Consider the following 20,623-nt stretch of genomic DNA (forward strand, 5'->3'; position numbering starts at 1 on the left):
CTCAGGACCCGATCCGTAAAAGGGAGAAAAGAGAACGAGGGAATGACTGCAGAGGGTTACGGAATTAGGAGGAAATCCTTGGAGCAATGCCTGACTGAGAGAGTGTATACCGTGTAAGGGCTGGCGGGTGTTATTTTATTACTACCGCGGTGGGTGTAGTCCAGCACTAGACCTTGTGAAGATACCAGGAGGATAACAAATGGCTCTCAGTCCAGTGTCCTGTCCCATCAGCTGGTGGAGACACGAATGGAAGAGATGGTAGGAGCCAGGTGGGCGGGGCTGTCACCCAGGAAGAATTCTTATGAGAGAGAAGCCATTGTGGCCCGGAGTATATAGGGATGAGCCCATGCGATGGGGAGTCCAGCCAAGAACCCACTCGGTCCTGCTCCATCCATTGACCTCAGATTTTTCTAGTCTACCCCTTGCCGGAAAATGAGTGATAAAAGCTTAGAGATTAAGACCGTCCACAGGGTGGCAGAGACTCGGGGGGATAGAGTCATTGGTTAACACAGGGGTGGGTGGTTCTGTTTTGGCAGGAGTGGGTAGGGGAACGGAGGGCAGTGAGAGAGAAAACAAGTTAGAGGGAGAAGGGAAGGCTGACTGCAAAGGGCGTTTGTTCATGTCCTTCAGAGAGTAAGAGCAGAGGGACTCTGTGCGGGGAGAGCCTCTGAGGTGCTGTCCTGTGCAGTCTAATTTAGGGGGTTACAGTGCATAAAGAAATGTACACAAGTTAACAGCAGCTACGGTGCTACTCCTGAAATAAGTATCAAGTGTCTGTTTTATATATTCTTAATAATGAGGCCGCGAGCGGCAGGTGGGCTGAGCAACAGGGATTGGAGAGAGAAAGGGACGCAGATGCAGACAGAGCTCTTCTCGCCTGAGGAAACCTTCCCATCTGCTGAGCGTTTTGTTCATTGCAAAGGCTGGTTGTGTTTTGGTAACGAAAGGCAGAAGCACTGAGGATGTTGACTCTGATGGAGGACGGGGGGCCCGCTGGGTTGATGAATGTGAGTGTGGCTCGAGAGGCGGGGAGACCCCCGCCAGCCACCTGCCAGCACGTAGGATGAGCTAGGGGTGATGGGAGGGCGCTCGTGGCGGAGACACCTTGGGAGTGGGCTGCCCGGGACCCACACAGGTGAGGGTCTGACAGAGCAAAAGGCAGCCTGTGCCTCGGACCCGCAGCCCTGTCCCCCATGGCCCCGCAGCTCCCCCTACCCTGCCCCGTGCCCTCCTTTATTGAAACAGGCATTGTTTGCGACCTGCAGTCACCGTCCTGAGTTTGCTCCCGACGTTTGCCTCCAGGCAGCTCCATCCACACCTTACCTGCGAGCCCCTCTCACTTGCCCAGTGTTGCCAGCAGCTTCCTACAGAGGCACTTGCTGAGGGGTGCTAGGGGAGGAAGGGGGAAACCCAGCACCTCTTAGCCAAGGGGATCGCCCAGTGTTTCGGTAAAAGGACCCAAGGCCACACCACTGAGTCCAGACCGACCTCTTTTTCTTCGGACAGTTGGTGGTGAGATTCACGTGCCGTGAGCACTGCAGGGAGGGCGCAGGCAGACGTGAGCCTGAACTTCTGGGAGGAGCCCTGCAAGCCAGGCCGAGAGCCCCGCGGTCTGACTGCTGTAACAGAAACCTTGAACCCGGGCCGACACGGGCCTGTTTGGCTTTTAAAACGCGGAAAGGGCTCTACCTTTACAGCTGTTTCCCGTCCCGCGCAAGTCAGAGGGCTGCCTTGCTCTGCGTCTCTCCCTCTCGCTGCCGGATCCTGCCCGCGACACTCCACATCGCAGGCCGGGCATCCTCCGGCCACGTCCCTTCCGCTGTTAAGCGCGTTGACATCAGCGGTGCCGCCTGCTAGGTCTCAGTGGCTGTGCCTTCCGCCCTTGGTCCAGGCTTCACGGAACGCTGGCCTCCCTGTCTTGCTGCAGGTTTTTCGCACTCGGCGTTCACGTTCGGTATCGAGAGCCACATAAGCCAGTCCAACATCAATGGGACTCTCGTGCCGCCGGCTGCCCTCATCTCCATCCTGCAGAAGGGCCTGCAGTATGTGGAGGCCGAGATCAGCATCAACGAGGTACGTGCACCCCCGGGGCGGGCCCAGGCCGCGCGCGCGCTGGATGGTGCGCGCTCACACCCTGGATTGCGCGCGCGCTGGGAAGACGCGTCACCTTAGCACACGGTTCCCCGCCATCTCTCACGGTCGGTTAGGGTTCCTTCTCTCTTTGCGGTAAATACTTTCTTCAGTGGGGGGTGGCGCTTCTGTTGTACCCAAGGAGCAATCTTCCGAGGCCCTTTAGGTGGTTGTGTCGTTTTCCATATCCATGCGCACATCGCCAGCTGTGGACTGACGTCACACTACGTTGCCAAATGGGAAAAACACGCAGCAGATCCGCAGCTGCTTTATACGCTCATCCCTGGGTATGCACCGGGGATTGGTTCCACGACCTGCCGCAGGTACCAAAACCCGTAGTGCTCGGGTCCCACAGTTGGCCCTCCTGTATCCGCAGATTCCACATCCGCGGATTCTACCAGCCGCGGATGGTAAACGTAGTAGTAAATGTGTTGGAAGAAAAAAAAAATCCACGTATAGTGGACCTTGCCAGTTCAGACCTGTGTTGTTCAAGGGTCAGGGGTGCTTCAGGACAGGTGTGGGCCTTGCACGTGCACCCTCCCCCCCCGGAATATTTTGAGCAGTTCAGTCGAAGAGGGATCCTGGGAAACATTTGCCTAGAATCTGCTTCGTGTGGACCCGACAGAGGGCACAGCCAGAGACCACGGAGGACAGATGAGGACTGTTGTGTTCGAGAGGATTCCAAGGGATGGTTTTGTTACCCGTTGAAGAGCTGCAGGGGAAGGGGGCAGTTGTATCCATAATTATAAATTTAAGTCACTCCAATTTGTTTGTGTCCCCTCCCTCTTTATAGATTGGGGCACAGTGTTCCCTCCCTCTTTATAGATTGGGGCACGATGAGTCCTTGGGCCAACTTCATACCAATTTTTAAATGGGCTCTTTTGGTTGAAAACAGTGCCCGTCTCCCCTGTTCTGTTTTGCTCTTGGGATCGTACTGTGAAGATGCCCGGGGCCTCCTGTGATGTCCGAGGCCTCCCTTGCATCTCGGTCTGAGCCCCTCTTACTTTCACCACACTTCTCGCCGTCTCTCCTTCTTTCTGCCCTCGTTTCTCCCACCTCGGTCTGGCACGCTGCTCTGCCCCAACTTCCCGTCTCCTGTCACGGTCCATCCTGCACAGCTGACGCCGTCCACTGCCCACATGCCCCTCTTTACCACCAAATGTCCCCTTCCCGGGTCACACCACCCTCGGGCCCAAGATCTTCCTGAACTCTTCCAGTTTCCTCCATCCCCTCTCCCTCTGAACCGCTCTCACCCTTACAAGCCTGTCTTTTTTTTTTCTTTTCTTAACATCTTTATTGGAGTATAATTACTTTACAATGGTGTGTTAGTTTCTGCTGTATAACAAAGCGAATCAGTTATATATATACATATGTCCTCATATCTCTTCCCTCTTGCGTCTGCCTCACAAGCCTGTCTTATGCATAGCATTTAACTCCACTTTCTCTTCAGCTTTTAAAACTATGGAAGGAATGTATCTTGTGTTCTGTCACGTGTACTCCTCTGCTGTTTTCCAAAACCCCACATCCTTAAAAACACCTGAGTGTCTGCCTACCCTGTGCTCTTTCTTGCCTAACAACGGGCAGTCTCCTCTTTCCTTGTCTTACATTGGGTGCCTGGGATCTTCCACCAGCAACTTGAGGCCCCGTCGCGTCTCTCTTTCCACAAAACAAACAAGTGTGGGGATAGGGTTACAGGACCCCAGAGGCCCCACCGGCTCTCAGATTGTGTGATGCTGAGTGAGATTGGATTTCCCTTCCCCCTGCCCCTGCGGCCCCCTGCCCCAGTTTCCACGTCTTTCATCCGCGGAGAGGCCCCCATACCTTCTCTCTCTTGGCAATTCAAAGTCCATTGTGTCCAGAGGAGAACGAAAGGTCATCTCATTTGTCACTTAGGTTTCGGGTAGTTAAAAGTGAGACAGTGTGCTTTTAGAGCTTAAACTAGAAGGTTTTTTGTCACCCTGGGCAGTTACAGCCTTTTGCAAAATCATCATCCACTTGGGGCTTGAATGTACGAAGGAGGAAGGTGACGTAGAAGCCGGCTGACCAGTTGGTCAGCACTGGCCCCTCCGCGGCTGGAACCTGGGCAGCTGTGAGGTGACTGGCTCCCTTTTCCCATGTTCTCTGTTATTTTATGTTGTTTCCCTGATTTTCAAGTATTGTATAGGAACCTGTAGTCAGCTGGGGTGATGTTTCATTCACACGCTGTGTTGCTGAAACTTAGGTCCTTCAGTTCTTCCTGATTTATGAGAAAACAGGCTAAAACGTGTTTGCACGTCCCGTAGACACACTGAGAGGCTCTGAGTTTCGTGTGAGTGATATTTGGAGCGCTTTCTAAGGAAAGAACTCCCTCCTGTGTTGCTAAGTGTGTATGGAAATGTTTTCTTTATCTATGGAAGCCAGAGACTCCAGGGAAGTTCGGAAAACAGGAATTGTAACTAAACAATGCTGTTGTTAGAATATCATGGCCGTGTTAGTCTGTGCCCTGATCCCAGGAAGTCATTTCAGATGGTAGCAGACGTGTGTGTTTTAGTACGTCAGACGGACAGATGCGTTAGGAATCATATCGTGAGCGGTGCGGGAATGTCTGATTTGGGCCTGCGGTCTCCGAAGAGACGTCTGTCCTATCAAAGGGGAGCGGTTCCACACCTGTCAGAGCGCCTGGGCGGGGTTTCCCACCCTCGGCACTCTTGACACTTGGGGGCCAGATCATTCCTTGCTACGGGGCCGTCCTGGGCCCTGGGGGGTGTGGAGTAGCGTCCCTGGTCTCCACCCGCTAGACGCCAGGAGCACCTCCACGGTCGTGACAACCAGAAATGCCTCCGGACTTGACCACATGTCCCCCGGGGGGTAAAATCGCCCCCCTGTTGAGGACCAGCGCGTCAGGGGTAGCCCTGTTGTCATGACAGGAAGTATCCGGATGCAGGTTGGTATTTACCGAGTGCTGGGTGCCCTCTGGCAGCAGCAGGCACACCGGGCCCTCCATGGACGCTCGCTCTTGCCGGCCCCTACCCGCCTGCGCGCTCTGGGATCCCTTGCCCTGGCTCAGGACGCCCGGTCCGGCCCCGCCTGCTCGGGGGCCCCGCGGCTCCCGGGATCCTGCGTGTCTGTCCCCGACGCGCACCCGTCTCGCTGGGAGCTGACATCTGTGCCTGGGCTCTGTCCGCAGGACGGCACGGTGTTCGACGGCCGCCCGATAGAGTCGCTGTCCCTGATTGACGCGGTGATGCCCGACGTGGTGCAGACGCGGCAGCAGGCCTTCCGGGAGAAGCTGGCGCAGCAGCAGGCCAGCGTGGCGGCCGCGGCGGCGGCGGCGGCGGCCCCGGCGGCCCCGGCGGCCCCGGCGGCCGTTTCCCAGCAGAACCCACCAAAGAACGGCGAGGCCACGGTGAACGGGGAAGAGAACGGAGCGCATGCGATAAGTGAGTGCGGGGCTCCAGAGCTTCGCGCTCCGGCAGCTTCTCCCTCGTCTCTGAGTCTGGGCAGGTCCTGCAGACCCCTTCCAGGCCCGCCTGCTGGGCGGTGCGCATGCGGCAGTGTCTAGGGCTTCCTTGCTCTGTGGCCAGGAGGGCTTCGCGCTCTGGTTTCTCACTGAGGTCCTTGGACGCAGCGTTCTCTCAGCTTTAGGAGGTTGTGCTACTCTGAGAACTCATTTGTTCCACCTTGTGATTACTGTCGGGCACAAAAAGGAGGCCCCCGCGCCGGCCTCCGGCCTCGCGGACGAACTCTGACCTGACACTCGGAGCTCACGGTCACTGACAGGGCACCCGGCACAGACAGCAAGTGCCGTCTTGTTTGGTGGTTGCAGCAGGGCCCCTGTTAGGTAATGGCCCTGAGGCGTCCGGCAGACAAGTCGGAGAGCATGAATCTTTACCCAGGGAGCCTGCCGGCACTTTGACACGCGGCGTATCAACTCGGAGACGGCTTCAGGGTCTGAGCTCAGAGTATGTGTGCGCATTGCGCACGTGCGTGTGCGTGTGTGCGTGCGTGTGTGTGCTTCCTCCTTTGAAAATCATTTCCCTCCGAGCCGCCGTGCCGCCCCTGCGGGGGCAGCTCATCCCCCCGCCCCGGCACGGGCCCTCTCCTGCTAGAGTCGAGATGCAGCTGCAGCGCTGCGCGGGAAGCCCGGGGCAGGCTGCAGCGCGGGTTATGTTACAGCAGGGTGGCTCAAAGCCCATCTGTCTAGCGTCCGATGAAAAGACCTCCCGCCGGCAGGCCCCATGATCACTGTTAACGAGGTCCAAGATGACGGGACAGGGAAAGAAGAAAAAATAGGTGGCTTGTACCCACAGGTCATTTATGGGCTGCCCACTCCCGTGGGATACATCCCTCACGGCGCCCAAAATAAAGAAAACAGGAAGGAGGTACGTGTCCTTGTCTTTAGGCTTCCGCCCCAGGCAGCGATCCTAATTGGTGAGCTCTGAGAAACCTCTGTATCCGCCGAGACAGAAGTTTTGCAAACTTATAACTTGCACCGTCTATTTTAAATCTTAACCTCTAAGGGAGTGTGGCCACATGGAGACCGTCGCGTGCCTTAAGGAACGCTGGTGGCCAGCAGGCCTTTGTTTCAGGAGTCCCTAAGCGTTACTTTTCACCCGAGGGCTGGCCGGCACCCCATCCCACGTACACCGTCCGGTGGTTTCCGACTCTCACCTTGTTCCAGAAACTAGTCCCACCTGCTCTTTGCTCCCATCTTGCTACAAGGCAGGCTGTGGCCTGCATGTAGTCTCTGAAGTGACCGTTCATTCTGATCTTCAAGAATCTTTTTTCTTGTGCCACATAGGGGGAAAACGGCCACTACCCAGGGTGAATCTCTTCCGGGTGGCACTTAGCATGGCCTGTCGCCCTTCCAGAGCCTGGACCCTGTGGGTCATCTGGAGGGAGGACTGCTTGGGTTCAGAAACCTGGTGGTTCTGCTTGGCTTGAAAAGCATGGTATGCAGACGACTCCAGTCAGAAGATAGCACTTGAGTCCCAAGACTCTGAGGGGTTGAGGGTAGCAAGCTTCCGGCAGAATGATGGCATGCCCCCGCGGTAGCTTCACAGGTAGGGCGCTTCATAGATAAGCACCTCACAAGGGTGCTTCTGGGTAAGACCTGTTGTCCCGTCAAGAGAAGGAACCTTCCGCCTGCTCAGGAGCCGGCTGGCTGTCATCTTTTCTGTCCAGTCTTCTTCCGGCTGTTGTTAGAAATTAGCCTCGCCCTAGTTATAGAGAGCAAATACCGGTTTTTATTCCTCTGTCAAATTTGGAGACTGTAAAGAAATGTCACGTATCTACTGAATTACACAGAACCCATGATTTGGTTGTAATCGCCGTGGGTGACGGCAAAGGAGGTTGTTTGTAAAACCCACGTGCCCTGAGGATGTTTCCTTGGTATCCCTCAGACCTGTGTCTTTCCCTGTTTCCTGTGACAGATAATCATTCGAAACCAATGGAAATAGACGGAGACGTGGAGATTCCACCCAATAAAGCCACCGTCCTTCGGGGCCATGAGTCTGAGGTGTTCATCTGTGCCTGGAACCCTGTCAGTGACCTCCTGGCTTCCGGGTAAGGGTGTCTGGCTGGGGGTGCCCAGGGTCTGGGTGTCCGAGTTCTCCCTCACAGGACATGCACTCCCCCTCCGTACCTTGTTGGTGGCATCTTCCCAGTGAGTGCAGACCAGGGCTTGGGGCGCCTCGAGTACCTCAGACTGTGCAGAAGTGCCCGGTCCAGCCGTTTTCTCAGCGGGCTGGGGAGCAATGCACAGACATTTCACATTACTAAGTGCAAAACAAAGGTCGGGAAGAGAAAACCACTGTGAGTCAGCGATATCAAAAAGACGGAGGACCCCGTGCTGAGGATGCCCGACCTAGCCAGACAGCAAGTAGTGATGAGCATTGCTGGCCCTGGGACCGGAAGCTGAATGCTGTGTATGTTCCTTGCACAGATCTGGAGATTCAACCGCAAGGATATGGAACCTCAATGAAAACAGCAACGGGGGCTCCACGCAGCTCGTGCTGAGGCACTGTATACGGGAGGGGGGGCATGACGTCCCCAGTAACAAAGACGTCACCTCGCTGGACTGGAACGTAAGCCTCCGCCACCGCCCAGACCCTTGAACATCTGTAAACCACAGCGAGGGCCGCCGTGGTGCTGATGGAGCCGGGCAGACGCAGGAAGGGGGCAGTATTGTTGGTCAGCCCACCTGGGGGGCTGGCCCCCGTTTCTGAGCGCTCCTCCCGAGGCCCTCCGTGTTGGCGGACCTCTAGCTGGGTGTTCAGTAGCCACACGTTGGCAGGATGGAGTCTGGTGGTTTTATCGGGGAACCTGTTCTGCTGGCGCTCTGTGAGTTGTCACGAAGGAAAGATGACTTTCCACCCTGACGCTTCAGCACCTGTGTTACGTGCATGTAATACGTGAGAGACACAGAGCTCTCTGACTTCTTTTTTTTTTCTGATTGGAACATCTTTTGATTTTCTTGTCCTTTATCATGTTTATGCATATTCTGTCATTTCACCACTCTTCCCTATTTGCACATATTTTTAAGAGCTCACCTAAGTCTCCAGGAGTCTCACGATCACTTTTCGTACCGTATTTTCACGGATGTCGTCAGTGGTGAGGGGTGGCAATGTGTTTTCCTTGCCTCCTCGCCTCCTTGATGGTTGTATGCGGGGAGCCTGTTTGGTCTCACGTTTTCACTGAAGGGCAGTACGAGCTAAAGTAGGCCAGCGGGACTGGTGAGTCTCGTGACTGGGAACCTGTTGTTGACGTCAGGTGCTGCCGCCCAGGGATAATGCGAGGGGCCCTTTTCCACTGCTGCCCCTACTAAGCTGCTTCTGTCGCTCTGTGTTTCTCTCTGGCCTGCAGAGTGACGGCACACTGTTGGCTACAGGTTCCTATGATGGTTTTGCAAGAATATGGACGGAAGACGGTAAGTCCTGACGCCCTTGTGTTGGGGTCGGAGAGGAGGTGCTTGGCCTGTCGTCATCCGGGGAACAGACTGAGGCCCGGAAGTCACCCCGCTTGCTGTGTTTGTGTTTTACGTACCAGGTAACCTGGCCAGCACCTTAGGCCAACACAAAGGCCCCATCTTTGCCTTGAAATGGAACAAGAAGGGGAATTACATTTTGAGTGCTGGAGTAGACAAAGTGAGTGTTTGCTTAAGATACATTGCTGTCCTCTGTAGGCGCCTGTTTATGTTTGATCTCAGATGACGTCATGCTTTCTACGAATTCTGAGAATTCTGCCTCCCGTTAAGAAATCAGAGGGATCTGTTTTGTTTGCTTCTGTGGTTTTGGTCTTAGTGTTCATTTCTAGCACATCGTGTCTTCATGTACCGTAGACGGCTCTACAGACCTTTATCAAAGCTCTCCCCCGGCCCGTCACACCTTTTTCCTTGAGGTTCATAGTTCACTGATAGAAAGAAGAAAATCCCCAAATTGCGTTTGTCCGCTGCTTGAAGAAGCCCACTGGCGTGGGGTGTCCTCTGCATAAACTTACCCCACCCGCCCAGGGTGATCTTAGGAACACAAACGGTTTTCTCTCCCCAGGCTTCCGTTTTCCCAATCTGATGACTTGTTGCATCGCGCTGTAGACCGCAGGCTTCCCTGAGGGCAGGAGTAAGGTAGACACCGTGCGAGGGGCGGGGCTCACTGGGATGATGTGGCCCTTTTCACAGAGGGGGAAATGGAGCCCCAGAGAACTTCACTAATTTGCCTCGGGACACATTGGTATAAAGTTGGATGGGAGACTCAGGCCCTGGACGCCAATAACAACTGCCCTGTAGCTTTCACACTCTGCCAGAGAATTCTTTGCATCTTCAGGTCCTCCCTGCCCCTGAGGCCGTTTTTTCTAATCATTTTGAATTTTCTACCTGATTATCTTCTGTTTCTACCAGGCGATGAACTGGATGGTTAGTGGAAATGCACATTTGGAATTCTAGTAGCCTCTGAGTCAGACACTATCTACCATGATTAGTCAACCGTGGCAGGAATAATAGTTCCTTTCTGTAAAGTGATATGTTCTCAGGGAGGAAATGTAATTTAGGGATGTTGACTTTGACCTTCAGTGCGAGCTTAACCCAAAGTGGCTAAAATGTACTTCAGTTTCTTGAAAGCTTTTGTGTAAGGAATACTTTCTTTTGCCCAGTGCATACTTAACGTTAAAACATCAACAAGTTGTTACAATTATTGATGGTAGTAGGTGAAATTGTATCAGAATTGTGGAAGGGTTTATATGTTCTCTGCCTTGCCAGATTTGTGAGTGGCTCAATTAAGAAAAACAGTTATACTCCATCAAACAAAAAATTGTTGGGAATTCCCTGGCAGTCCAGTGGTTAGGACTCCGCACTTTCGCTGCCAAGGGCCCGGGTTCAGTTCCCGGTTGGGGAACTAAGATCCTATTAAGCTCTGCGGCGCAGCCCCCCCAAAAAAGCAAACTGTTAATTGGTCTAGAGCTGACCGAAAGTTTCAGAGATACTCATTGCTCTGAGTACTTCCTCTGAAAATTACTGCTGTCGATACGAAATAGAACTAGTTCTTCTTAAAGTAAAATCTTTATTAAACGTCATTGACAGGGAGGTGTCAAGGTTCCAATTCAGTTGAAAATTCCAGTTGATTAAGAACTAATTCCAGTGGTCTTCATCGAGCTGCCAGATGGCTTCTTCCCTAAGTGTCTCCCAACATTAGTACGTTCGTAAGCATTTGTGATTTACTTTGTTTTCCGGGGAGGAGATCTTTTTTTTTTTTTTCTCCTTATATATAGACCAATAAATCAGTGCCAGACCCCAGTGTAACCCAATTCTCTACTCTGTCTAGTGATCCCAATTCACGGAGTGAGTGACGGTCAGGGGAATTTTCAGAAATACCCATTTCTGCAGCTTTTCATTGGGAAAAGTGCCAAAAAGGTGTTTATCGTTACAGTTTTTTCAATGGTTTTTCATGTTTGGGGATAAGGGGGATTTCCCGCCAAAACTGGTAGTTTTGCGAGTATCAGTTCCAGCTGCTGTGTCTGGTGGAGTAACCAGCGCATGTGGCCAACTTCATGAGTGTGACCCTCCGGATCGTTAAGTGTGTAAGAGACACCCTGGATTCCAAAGACACGGGTGAAAAAGAGAATGCCAGATATCTTGTTGATACGAGTATATTGATCTTATGTTGAAACGATAATATTTTCGCCATGCTGGAGTGAAATGAATTTTGTTAAAATTAGTTTTACTGGTTTCTTTTTTAATTTTTTCGTGTGGTGCCTGAACATTTTAAACTCCCTGTGTGACTTGCATGCTATTTATATAGTGTTGATTGGACAGTGCTGCTTTAGAAAAAAGAGGGGCTCACTGCATTTTCTTATATCATAAATTTTACTAGAGAAAACTTTGCAAGAAGAATAGTAACTAACTTTTTTTTTTTTTTTTGCGGAGCACAGACAACAATAATTTGGGATGCCCACACAGGAGAGGCCAAACAGCAGTTTCCGTTTCATTCCGGTGAGTATTTTTTTAAATTTCCCTTTTTATTCTTTGTCATTCAAAAATAATAATTCAGAGTCCTAGGAGGTGTCCCTTAAAGTAATGGTGAACGCTTAGAGGATGGCAGGCACGGAATATAGCTGGTAGGGAGGAAACCCTTCTCACAGGAAGCACTGCTCTTGAGGCCTCCAACATACAGATGCCCTTGGCGCTCGCTCGCTCAAAAGTTTCATTGCAAAGCTGCGAACCAGCCCCAGAACTGGTGTGGGCTCCCTTCTGCTGCTGCCCCAAGGGCGCTGTGTCAGGGGCGTCCCTAAGACCTCGCCCGGCGTCAGCAGTTCACCCAGGACGACTCCCAGGGCGTGCAGCTGAATTCATAGCGCAGATGTATTACAGTAAAAGGATACAAAGCAATGTCAGCAGAGGGCAAAGGCACATGGGGCGAGATCCAGACCTTCCAAAGGTTGTCTCCTGATGGAGTCGCGTAGGACGTTCTGGGTTCCCCCGGAAGCAGGCGGTGATCATGCGTGTGACAGGTCGTGTGAAGTCAGCAGAGCCTGTGCCCAGCATTTCTGGTTCGTAGGCACCCTGTGCCCGCCTGCATCCGAATGCTTCACTCCCAGGAGGAGCGTGGGATTCAGTATAAACCACGTTGTTTGCACAGGCGGTGGAGGCACAGAAGCCGTTCTTACCAGTTAGGGCATGGTGGGAAGTCCGAATTCCCAGACTCGGGCCAACGCCATCCTTGCCGCCAAGCCTTCCTACAGGGAGCAGCGTCAGGCCTGCAGTGGTCTTGCCTGCACGGATGTGTAGCTGCTGTTCTCAACCACACACGTCTGTGTGTGTGTTGCGTCCTCACCAGGCCACATGGGGCAGCCAGGGGTCTAGGGAGTCCAGGTTCCCAGATTCCCCCCTGATGCTTCATGTTCCGTGGGACTGAGTCCTGTTGTTAGATGTGGTCTCTTATCTGAGGACAGAGGTGGAAACTAATAAACTGTTGGGAGAAGCTGGCTTGAAGTCGCCAGCAGGGCGTAGGTGCCGCTTTCCTTCACGGGAGGCGTCTGCTCCACTGAGAGGGAATCGCTGAGTGTACAGGGTGAACGTTTTACTGTGTCAGGTGGCCCCGGGACAGTGTTTAGGAGGGGAGCAGAGGGGCTTTCCTGCTGGGTATTTCTGGGTGCCTGGCGATGGTCTGAACCAGAGGACTGGCCCCGAGGACTCCCCAGGACGGTGCATCTCCTCCGTGCCCAGGGAGGGCTCCACGCGGGGGACATGGTCCTGCAGGGAGCAGACTAAGAGGAAAGGTCCCGACCAGGCCTTGACACGACTGGGACACGTGCGTGGACGCCAGCATCTGTGACTCCACGCGGCACTCCGTTCCCTCCTGACGGAGGCAGGCCTGGGAGGCGCCGGCTTGCACCCCGCTACCCCGGAGAGGCAGCCCACCTCTTCCACGGCTGTCCTTGGGACCACACCGGACACACCTGCTGGGGCTGCCAGTGAATTTTCTTGTTGCTTTAATCTGATACCATTGATGATGTGGAAGTTGGTGGACGTTTTATAGAATATATTTCCCCACGAGGAAATGGGCAGGGCTCCAAGAGCAGGCAGCTTGGCATCCCAACCTGTGTCTGTCTGTGTCTGTGTGTCTGTGTGTGTGTGTGTGTGTGTGTGTGTGTGTGTGTGTCTATGTGTGTGTATGTGTCTGTGTGTGTGTGTGTCTGTGTCTGTGTGTGTACGTGTCTGTGTGTGTGTCTGTGTGTGTACGTGTCTCTGTGTGTGTGTCTGTGTGTGTGTGTGTGTGCGCGTGTGTGTGTGTGTGTCTGTGTCTGTGTGTGTGCCTGTGTGTATGTGTCTGTGTGTCTGTGTCTGTGTGTGTGCCTGTGTGTGTGTGTATGCGCCTGTGTGTGTACGTGTCTGTGTGTGTGTGTGTCTGTGTCTGTGTGTCTGTGTCTGTGTGTGTGTCTGTGTCTGTGTGTGTGCCTGTGTGTGTGTGTCTGTGTGTGTCTGTGCCTGTGTGTGTGTGTCTGTGTCTGTGTGTCTGTGTCTGTGTGTGTCTGTGGGTATGTGTGTGTGTGTGCCTGTGTGTGTCTGTGTCTCTGTGTGTGTGTGTTTGGAGCGGGCAGAATATACAAAGCACTCCCCACTGTCTAGCTGCACGACATTTCTGTCATCCCGTAAGGAGACCCCTTGCCCGTGAAGAGCTCGCTCTGCATTCCCCCTTTCCCAGCCCCCGGCGCCCCAGTCTCCAGGTTTTGATCTGTGTGTGTCGTGTCCGTGTCAGACTTCTGTGCTGTAGACTCCGCAGACCAAAGCAAGTGAGTCTGGTGGGTTTCCATCGTGTTTGGCATAATCCCGAGACCATCCCTACCTCTGCTGCCGGGACGGATGCAGTGACAGGGCAGAGGCGTAGAACCCCAGGTGTGCTGACTTCTGTGCTCGCGTGGTGGGGGATATCTGTGATGAAGAGAGCTCTGGCTTCTGTTTTTCAGAGGATGATTTGCCCAAAATAGCCATCAGTAAGGTTCGTCTAACAGTTTTATCTTAAGAGTTCGTGTACCAAGGCTTCCAGTGGAAATTAGTATTCCCAGAGCATTCCCAAGGTCCATGCAACGGCTTTCCATCCCGCAGACCACATGCCTCTTGTGTCCTGAGAGAGCTTCTCAGCTGCGGTGTTGCTGCCCACGAGGTCGACCCATATCCCGTTGCTGGGGCAGGAAGCTCTGTGTGTTCTCTGCTCTTTCTTTGCGGTGACAAGTGGTGTGGTAGAGACTGTCCAGGATGGAAGGAAAGAAACGGTGCTGTTTTTCAGGAGGAAGCACAGGCAGGGAGAGCGGTAGGGGCACCTTTCCTTAGCATTTGATGGGTTGATCTGTGAAACCGCCTTGCCCCGTAGGTGTTCGCCATGAAGGCCTGGTGGGGCGCGTCCGCTGTTTACCAACAGCAGGAAGTGTCAGCTCAGAGCCTGACGGCGTTCCCCCGCTCAGCAGTGACAAGGAAGTGTTACCAATCGACTACTGATAACACGCGACGGCTTCGATAGGTTCTCAAGGGGGTTCTGCCGCATGGAAAAAGCCCGTCTGCAAGGGTCCCGTGCTGGATAACGCCATTGACATACATTCTCGAAATGACGAAATTTTAGATGTGGAGCCAGAGTTGAGGGGTGGTCCAGGGAGGGCTTGGTGTGCTGATAACGTGGCACAGGGAGGTCCTCGTGCTGATGGAACAGGGTTCTGGATCTTGACTGCGGTGGTCGTGACACAGGCCTGCGCGTGTGATCCAGCAGTGCCGCACTGCACACACGTGGCGCACGTTCACCTCCTGGGTCTGGGCGTTGTGCTGTAGGGGCATAAGATGCCACCAGTGGGGGAGGGGCACAACGTGGGGCCTCTGCTGCCTCTCTGCAGCGTCCTGCGATTCTGTGGGCATTTCAAAATTAAGTTTTGTTTCTTAAAAAAACAAAGTAATGCTTGGCTGTACCTAGACTGCTGCCGACGGTCAAACCTCATTGGCCAAGTGCGGGCAGGGGGGCCACACAGACCCCCAGCATAGCTTAGCCCCACCCACACTGGATGGTGAGCTCCTGGGGGGAGGGCAGGGTCCTGGCAGCAGCATCGACGCAGAATGGGGCCAGACACCTGAGCACTCAGCATCCTCCGTTTAGATGGCAGGAGTTCAGCGCACGTTAATTCTTAACGGCCAGGTGCTGGTCACCAGCCCCCGAAACGCCCGCCAGATTGTCCCTCTTGCAGGCGTATTAATTGCACACGCCGCTGCAGAGGCTGGCCCAGGAATTCGTGATTTGGCTCCTGCAGTGTCGTAAACAGCAGCAGCTGCGGCTTTGCTCTTCGCGCTCTGGCTCCCGGGAACATCCTTCTGACCCAGTGGATCCGGTTCCTTTGTTCCACTGGGCACACGTGGGAAATGCAGCAGAAACCGTGGGCCCGTGCTGAACCGCTCTGCAGGGGGTGTGACACACAGAGATGCACGCCCTGGGGTGTTGAAAGAGCCTGCTGCCTCCCGGCCACATCCTCCCACCCGTAGCCTCTGTGTGGGGACAGAGCTGGACAGGGGAGCCAAGGGGATCCAGCCCTGCGGCTGTGGAAGGCTGGCGCGTGTGCACGGGTGCACCTCTTGCTTTAAGGCTGAGAACGGGAGGGGCAGTCCGAGTTAGCGTATCCTGAGGAAGCTGGATTCTTCTCCCAATTCAGTGCTGACCTGCCTGTAAGAAACACACGTGGGACATGGTCAGGGATCGATCTGTCGATGAAGATCTCACCAGGGGCTTGCAGGACTTAACCCTCTGTGTGTCCAGAAACAAGGAAGCGTGTGGAGAGAACAAAGATGCTGAGTAGTCTCTCGGGGAGGTCGGGAGAAGGGAAGAGGGCCGTCACCATCCCCCAAACCTCACAGAGCTCTTGGAGCCACTCGCCCCTGAGAAAGGCCCAGGAGCCAGAGGCAGCGTTCACCATAAGGTCACCTGCGTCCCCTCAGGCTGTCCCCTTGTCAACGATGAGCATCCTCCAGCTGGTGGAATGCATTCATTGTGTGGTGGGGGATTTTTTGGGGCCGCGGCACATGGCCTGTGGGATTTCAGTTCCCCAGCCAGGGATGGAACCCGGGCCCTCGGCAGGGAGAGCACGGAGTCCTAACCGCTGGACCACCAGGGAAGTCCCTGTGGGAGATTTTCTCAGTGCGGATACCTTGAACACAGGATATGAAATCTTTTTCCTCTCCTCTCCATCTAAAACACATCCAGTCAGCCCAGCACAGTGATATTCCTGGGAGCGGCAAGGTGCGGGAGAAGACGGCGTGCTTCTCCCCTACCCTGTCTCACCTGTGCCAGGGGAGCAAGAGACTGCGCTTATGCCGCCCGAGGTGTCACGGGGTCTCGCTCCGGAGGCCTCTGGGCATCCCTCCAAATGTGAAGGACAGACTTTCAGGTCTGTGGGGGACAGAGGCTGTGTTCACACTGGGGGTGCTACTTTATCTTGTCCTTAGGCATCTTGACTGTGCTGTTACTTCTTCTAAGTCGCCTGAGCTCTGTGCACAACTGCTAAATGCAAATGTTCCCCCCTGACCATTCGCTGCTCCACAGCCCCTGCCCTTGACGTGGATTGGCAGAACAACACTACCTTTGCTTCGTGTAGCACAGACATGTGTATCCACGTCTGCAGACTCGGCTGTGACCGCCCGGTCAAAACGTTCCAGGGACACACAGTAAGTGCGAGTTCTGACTGTGGGGCTCAGGTTCGCGCGAATGTGCTGGGAGCTGGGAGCTGGCTCCTCTCTGCCTAGAGTTAAAGGATACTGTGACTGCAGACCAGTTCTTGGGCAGCCCACTGCTCCTTGGGCTGTTGTAGCTATCTCAGGTGATTGGCTAACCCAGTTATCCATCTGGGAAGGCAGTGTAAAAAAAAAAGTGACCTGAGATGAGCCAGATGTTGGATTTTGCAGGAAAGACTTTAAAGTAGCTATTATTAGACTGTATGAGGAAATAAAGGAAAGGCTGTTTGTAATGAGTGAATAGATGCAGAAGGGCAGCAGAGGAAGGAAAACTGTTCTTAAAACAGTCAAGCGGAAATCTCAGAATTGAGAGGTAGAATGTCTGAAGTGAAAATCTTAATGGATGGTGGAGAGATTGCAGAAATAAGGTTAGTAAACCTGAAGAGAGATCACAGAAACTAGCCAATTTGAAGAACTGATAAAAGATTGAGCAAATGAATAGAGGCTTAATGACCTACGAGACAGTGTGAAGAGCTCTAGCATATATGGGTAATGGAGAGAGAAGAAAAGAATGGAACAGAAAAATTATTTGAAATGATGATTTTGCCAAATTTTCCTAAATTTGGTGGAAAACATCAACATTCAATCCAAGAAACTCAAGACACCAGCTGACTTCTCACTGAATTCCTTTTTTAATTAATTAATTTTTTTATCGAGGTGTAGTTAATTTACAATATTATATAAGTTTCAGGTGTACAACATAGCGATTCAAATTTTTGAAGATTATAATCTATTTATAGTTATTATAAAATATTGGGTATATTCCCTGTGCTGTACACTATATCCTTGTAGCTTATCTATTTTATACGTAATAGTTTGTACCTCTTAATCCCCTCCCCCTGTCTTGCCCCTCCCCCTTCCCTCTCCCCAGCAATAACCGTTAGCTTGTTCTCTGTATCTGTGAGTCTGCTTCTTTTTTTTTTTTTTTTTTTTTGCGGTACGGGGGCCTCTCACTGCTGTGGCCTCTCCCGTTGCGGAGCACAGGCTCCGGACGCACAGGCTCAGCGGCCACAGCTCACGGGCCCAGCCGCTCCGCGGCATGTGGGATCCTCCCGGACCGGGGCACGAACCCGCGTCCCCTGCATCGGCAGGCGGACTCTCAACCACTGTGCCACCAGGGAAGCCCTGCTTCTTTTTTCTTATATTCACTAGTTTGTTGTATTTTTTTAGATTCCACATATAAGTGATAGCGTACGATATTTGTCTGACTTAGTTTATTCACTAAGCACAACACCCTCCAAGTTCATGTTGTTGCCAGCGGCAGAATTTCATTCTTTTCTTGTCTGAGTAGTAGTCCGTGTCTGTGTGTGTGTGTGTGTGTGTGTGTGTGTGTGTGTGTGTGTGTGTGTGTGTGTACCCCATTTTCCTTATCCACTCATCTGTTGATGGACACTTAGGTTGCTTCCATGTCTTGGCTATTGTAAATAACGCTGCTGTGAACATTGAGGTGCGTGTGTCTTTTCAAATTAGCGTTTTTGTTCTCTGGATGCATCATCAGATCCTCCCGCATAGCCCATGAGGCTCTTCGCAGCCTTTCCCTGGCAGATCCCTCTAGTGTGCAACGCCCCCGCCTCTACCCCGGTCCTCCTGGAGGAGCTGCTGGCTTTGAGCGCCTCACACCTGCACTGTTCCCACCTTTGACTCACGGCGTCCCTTGCCACTAACTTACCTGACATAAGTTGTGTTGTCCTTGGCACTTGCGTGTTCCCTTAGTACCCACTTCCTCCAGCATCTGTCCCTACAGGTCCCTGCTTCCAAAAGAAGGTTCTTTCAGAGCCCAGGGACCAATTGTCCCGTTAACATCTTGTCATGGCTATAAACAGACCCTTCTTTTTTAATTTTTCTGACCTAAACTTACTTCTCTACGCCTAGACCGTCCCCGAGCTTTCACTAGGAAATCTTTGTGACTTGCCGTATGCCCCGTTGGGGACTTCCGTGCCATCGCACCACCTGGCTCTTTAAACAGGTCTCATTGCAGCCCATCATTCCACACACGCTGTGAGCTAAATGTAGTCGAGCTGATTTCTTCCCGAGACCCCGTGAGCCGTTTCTGGGTGCTTTCTGGGAATTGTGACTTGGACTGCAGAGGGAGGGAGAGGAAAGTCCACTTGCACCCTGGAAGATGCGAGGGGGTTCGACTGGGGACAGTCAGCGGGCACCAGCTCCCTCTTGCAGGCAGGCCCTTGGAGATGCGCCCTCGGGTTTTGTTCTCAGCAGTTACACTCAGAGCCTCCCACGCTGCCCTTGTCCCCGGTGCGCACCTCTCACCAGGCACCGCCTCTCTTGGTGTCCTCCTGGGTCCGCTTGCCTGTGCACACACACTCTGTCCGACCGCCTCGACCTCCCGGGCTCACCCACAGGCCTGCTGCTTGTACTGCAGGCTCCAGTCCCTCCCTTTTTTCTGGGCCTTCCACCACGGGTACCACATGGAACACAGATGCAGCCTTATCCCTCCCTGTCTCGTACCGTTTAGCACTCAGTGCCCTTAGCAAGTAGCGTGACCATTACCATTTATCATCCAAACCAGAGCACTTAGCAGCGTGGGATTAATTGGGAAGTTAATTATGGGTGTGAAATGAGTTAATTGTTAGGCTGCAGCAACAGGCATGAGGGAACGGGACGGGGCTCCACAGTCCCCCTACTAGAAATGGGAGGCCCGAGACCCGCGGCTGGCTCCCGCCGGGCACATCGTTCCCCGCCTCCACTCAGCTGCAGGCGGCTCCCTTGCCCACAGGAGCGTTTGCCTCGTCCTCCAGGATTTAGCCTCGAGGTCCCCTGGCCCCCAGAACCGGAAGGCCGCCTGCGGCCTTGTTCCTTTCTGCGCCTCCCCCCGTCCCCTTCGCGCACTGGCCCGCCTGCTAGAGCTTTCCCTATGGGCCGAGTTACGGCGTTCTGTTTACTTGGCTCTGTTTGCTCTGGAAGTAGCCAGGTAACGTGTGCTCGTCTGCGTGTGCGTGTTCAGGTCACATCGTCTTGGGCCTGGGTTTACCCCTCTGGCAACCTTGCTTCTTTACGTTTCCTCCCCCTCCACTCAGCACCAAAAGAGACATGTCCTGACAGATTTAGACAGAGTGGGCAGCTGCTGTATCAAGAGTGAGCAGGAAAATGACTTTCCGAGTCAGCTTTAAAATAACTTACTGGTCTTCCTGGTTTTACGTGCTGCCCTTACTCTGTGTAAATTCATTCGGCTTCCTTCCTAGTTGTGATTTTTTTTTTTTTTTTTCCTTAGAGAACTAAGATGAGGGTGGCTGGTTATGTGTGGCATACGGCTGTACATTTTGTATCACGGAGCTAGGCAGAGTAAGGAAAGGGGGCATATGCACGTGGCCTGGGGCGTGTTCTTTTCTATCCAGGGTGGATGCAAGTAGGCTTTTTGCAGAGGACAGTGCACTCCTTCCCCCTGCTGGAAGGTTGTATTACTGCGCCCAGGCCCTTCTTTCTTTTTGAAACCCTTTGCTCTCTTTCAGAATGAGGTCAATGCCATCAAATGGGACCCTTCTGGGATGTTGCTAGCATCCTGCTCTGATGACATGACATTAAAGGTAAAGCATTCTAAAAGGCTGAGCCGTTTGACCCCAGACGACCCCCTGTACTCAGTGCTGGTCTTAACATTCACTGCTCCCCCAGCTGCATATTCTGTTCTGAGCGCTGTTCCCACTTGGCAAATGGCAAGTCGCTGTCCTGCAGTGACCTCCTGCTTCATCCTGCCCTTCCAGCGGCCTTTCTCATGGGCGCCCCCTAGTGTTCAGCCGGCCCCTCTGCTGG

General features: G+C 53.3%; 1 protein-coding gene across 2 annotated transcripts in view; it reads left to right on the forward strand.

Moving 5' to 3' along the window:
* Positions 1–20,623, forward strand: part of TBL1X (transducin beta like 1 X-linked) — a 228,298-nt gene that overhangs the window by 200,325 nt on the left and 7,350 nt on the right. For both annotated transcript variants that reach the window (XM_082864435.1, XM_082864436.1), the window contains exons 5-13: positions 1,928–2,073; positions 5,297–5,549; positions 7,542–7,674; positions 8,054–8,195; positions 8,974–9,037; positions 9,157–9,254; positions 11,530–11,590; positions 16,671–16,792; positions 20,326–20,400. In XM_082864435.1, the coding sequence (XP_082720561.1) occupies positions 1,928–2,073; positions 5,297–5,549; positions 7,542–7,674; positions 8,054–8,195; positions 8,974–9,037; positions 9,157–9,254; positions 11,530–11,590; positions 16,671–16,792; positions 20,326–20,400 (1,094 nt within the window). The remainder of the gene's footprint in view (positions 1–1,927; positions 2,074–5,296; positions 5,550–7,541; positions 7,675–8,053; positions 8,196–8,973; positions 9,038–9,156; positions 9,255–11,529; positions 11,591–16,670; positions 16,793–20,325; positions 20,401–20,623) is intronic.

The sequence above is a fragment of the Leucopleurus acutus genome (assembly GCF_964270905.1).
Source record: "Leucopleurus acutus genome assembly, chromosome: X".
NCBI lineage: Eukaryota > Metazoa > Chordata > Mammalia > Artiodactyla > Delphinidae > Leucopleurus > Leucopleurus acutus.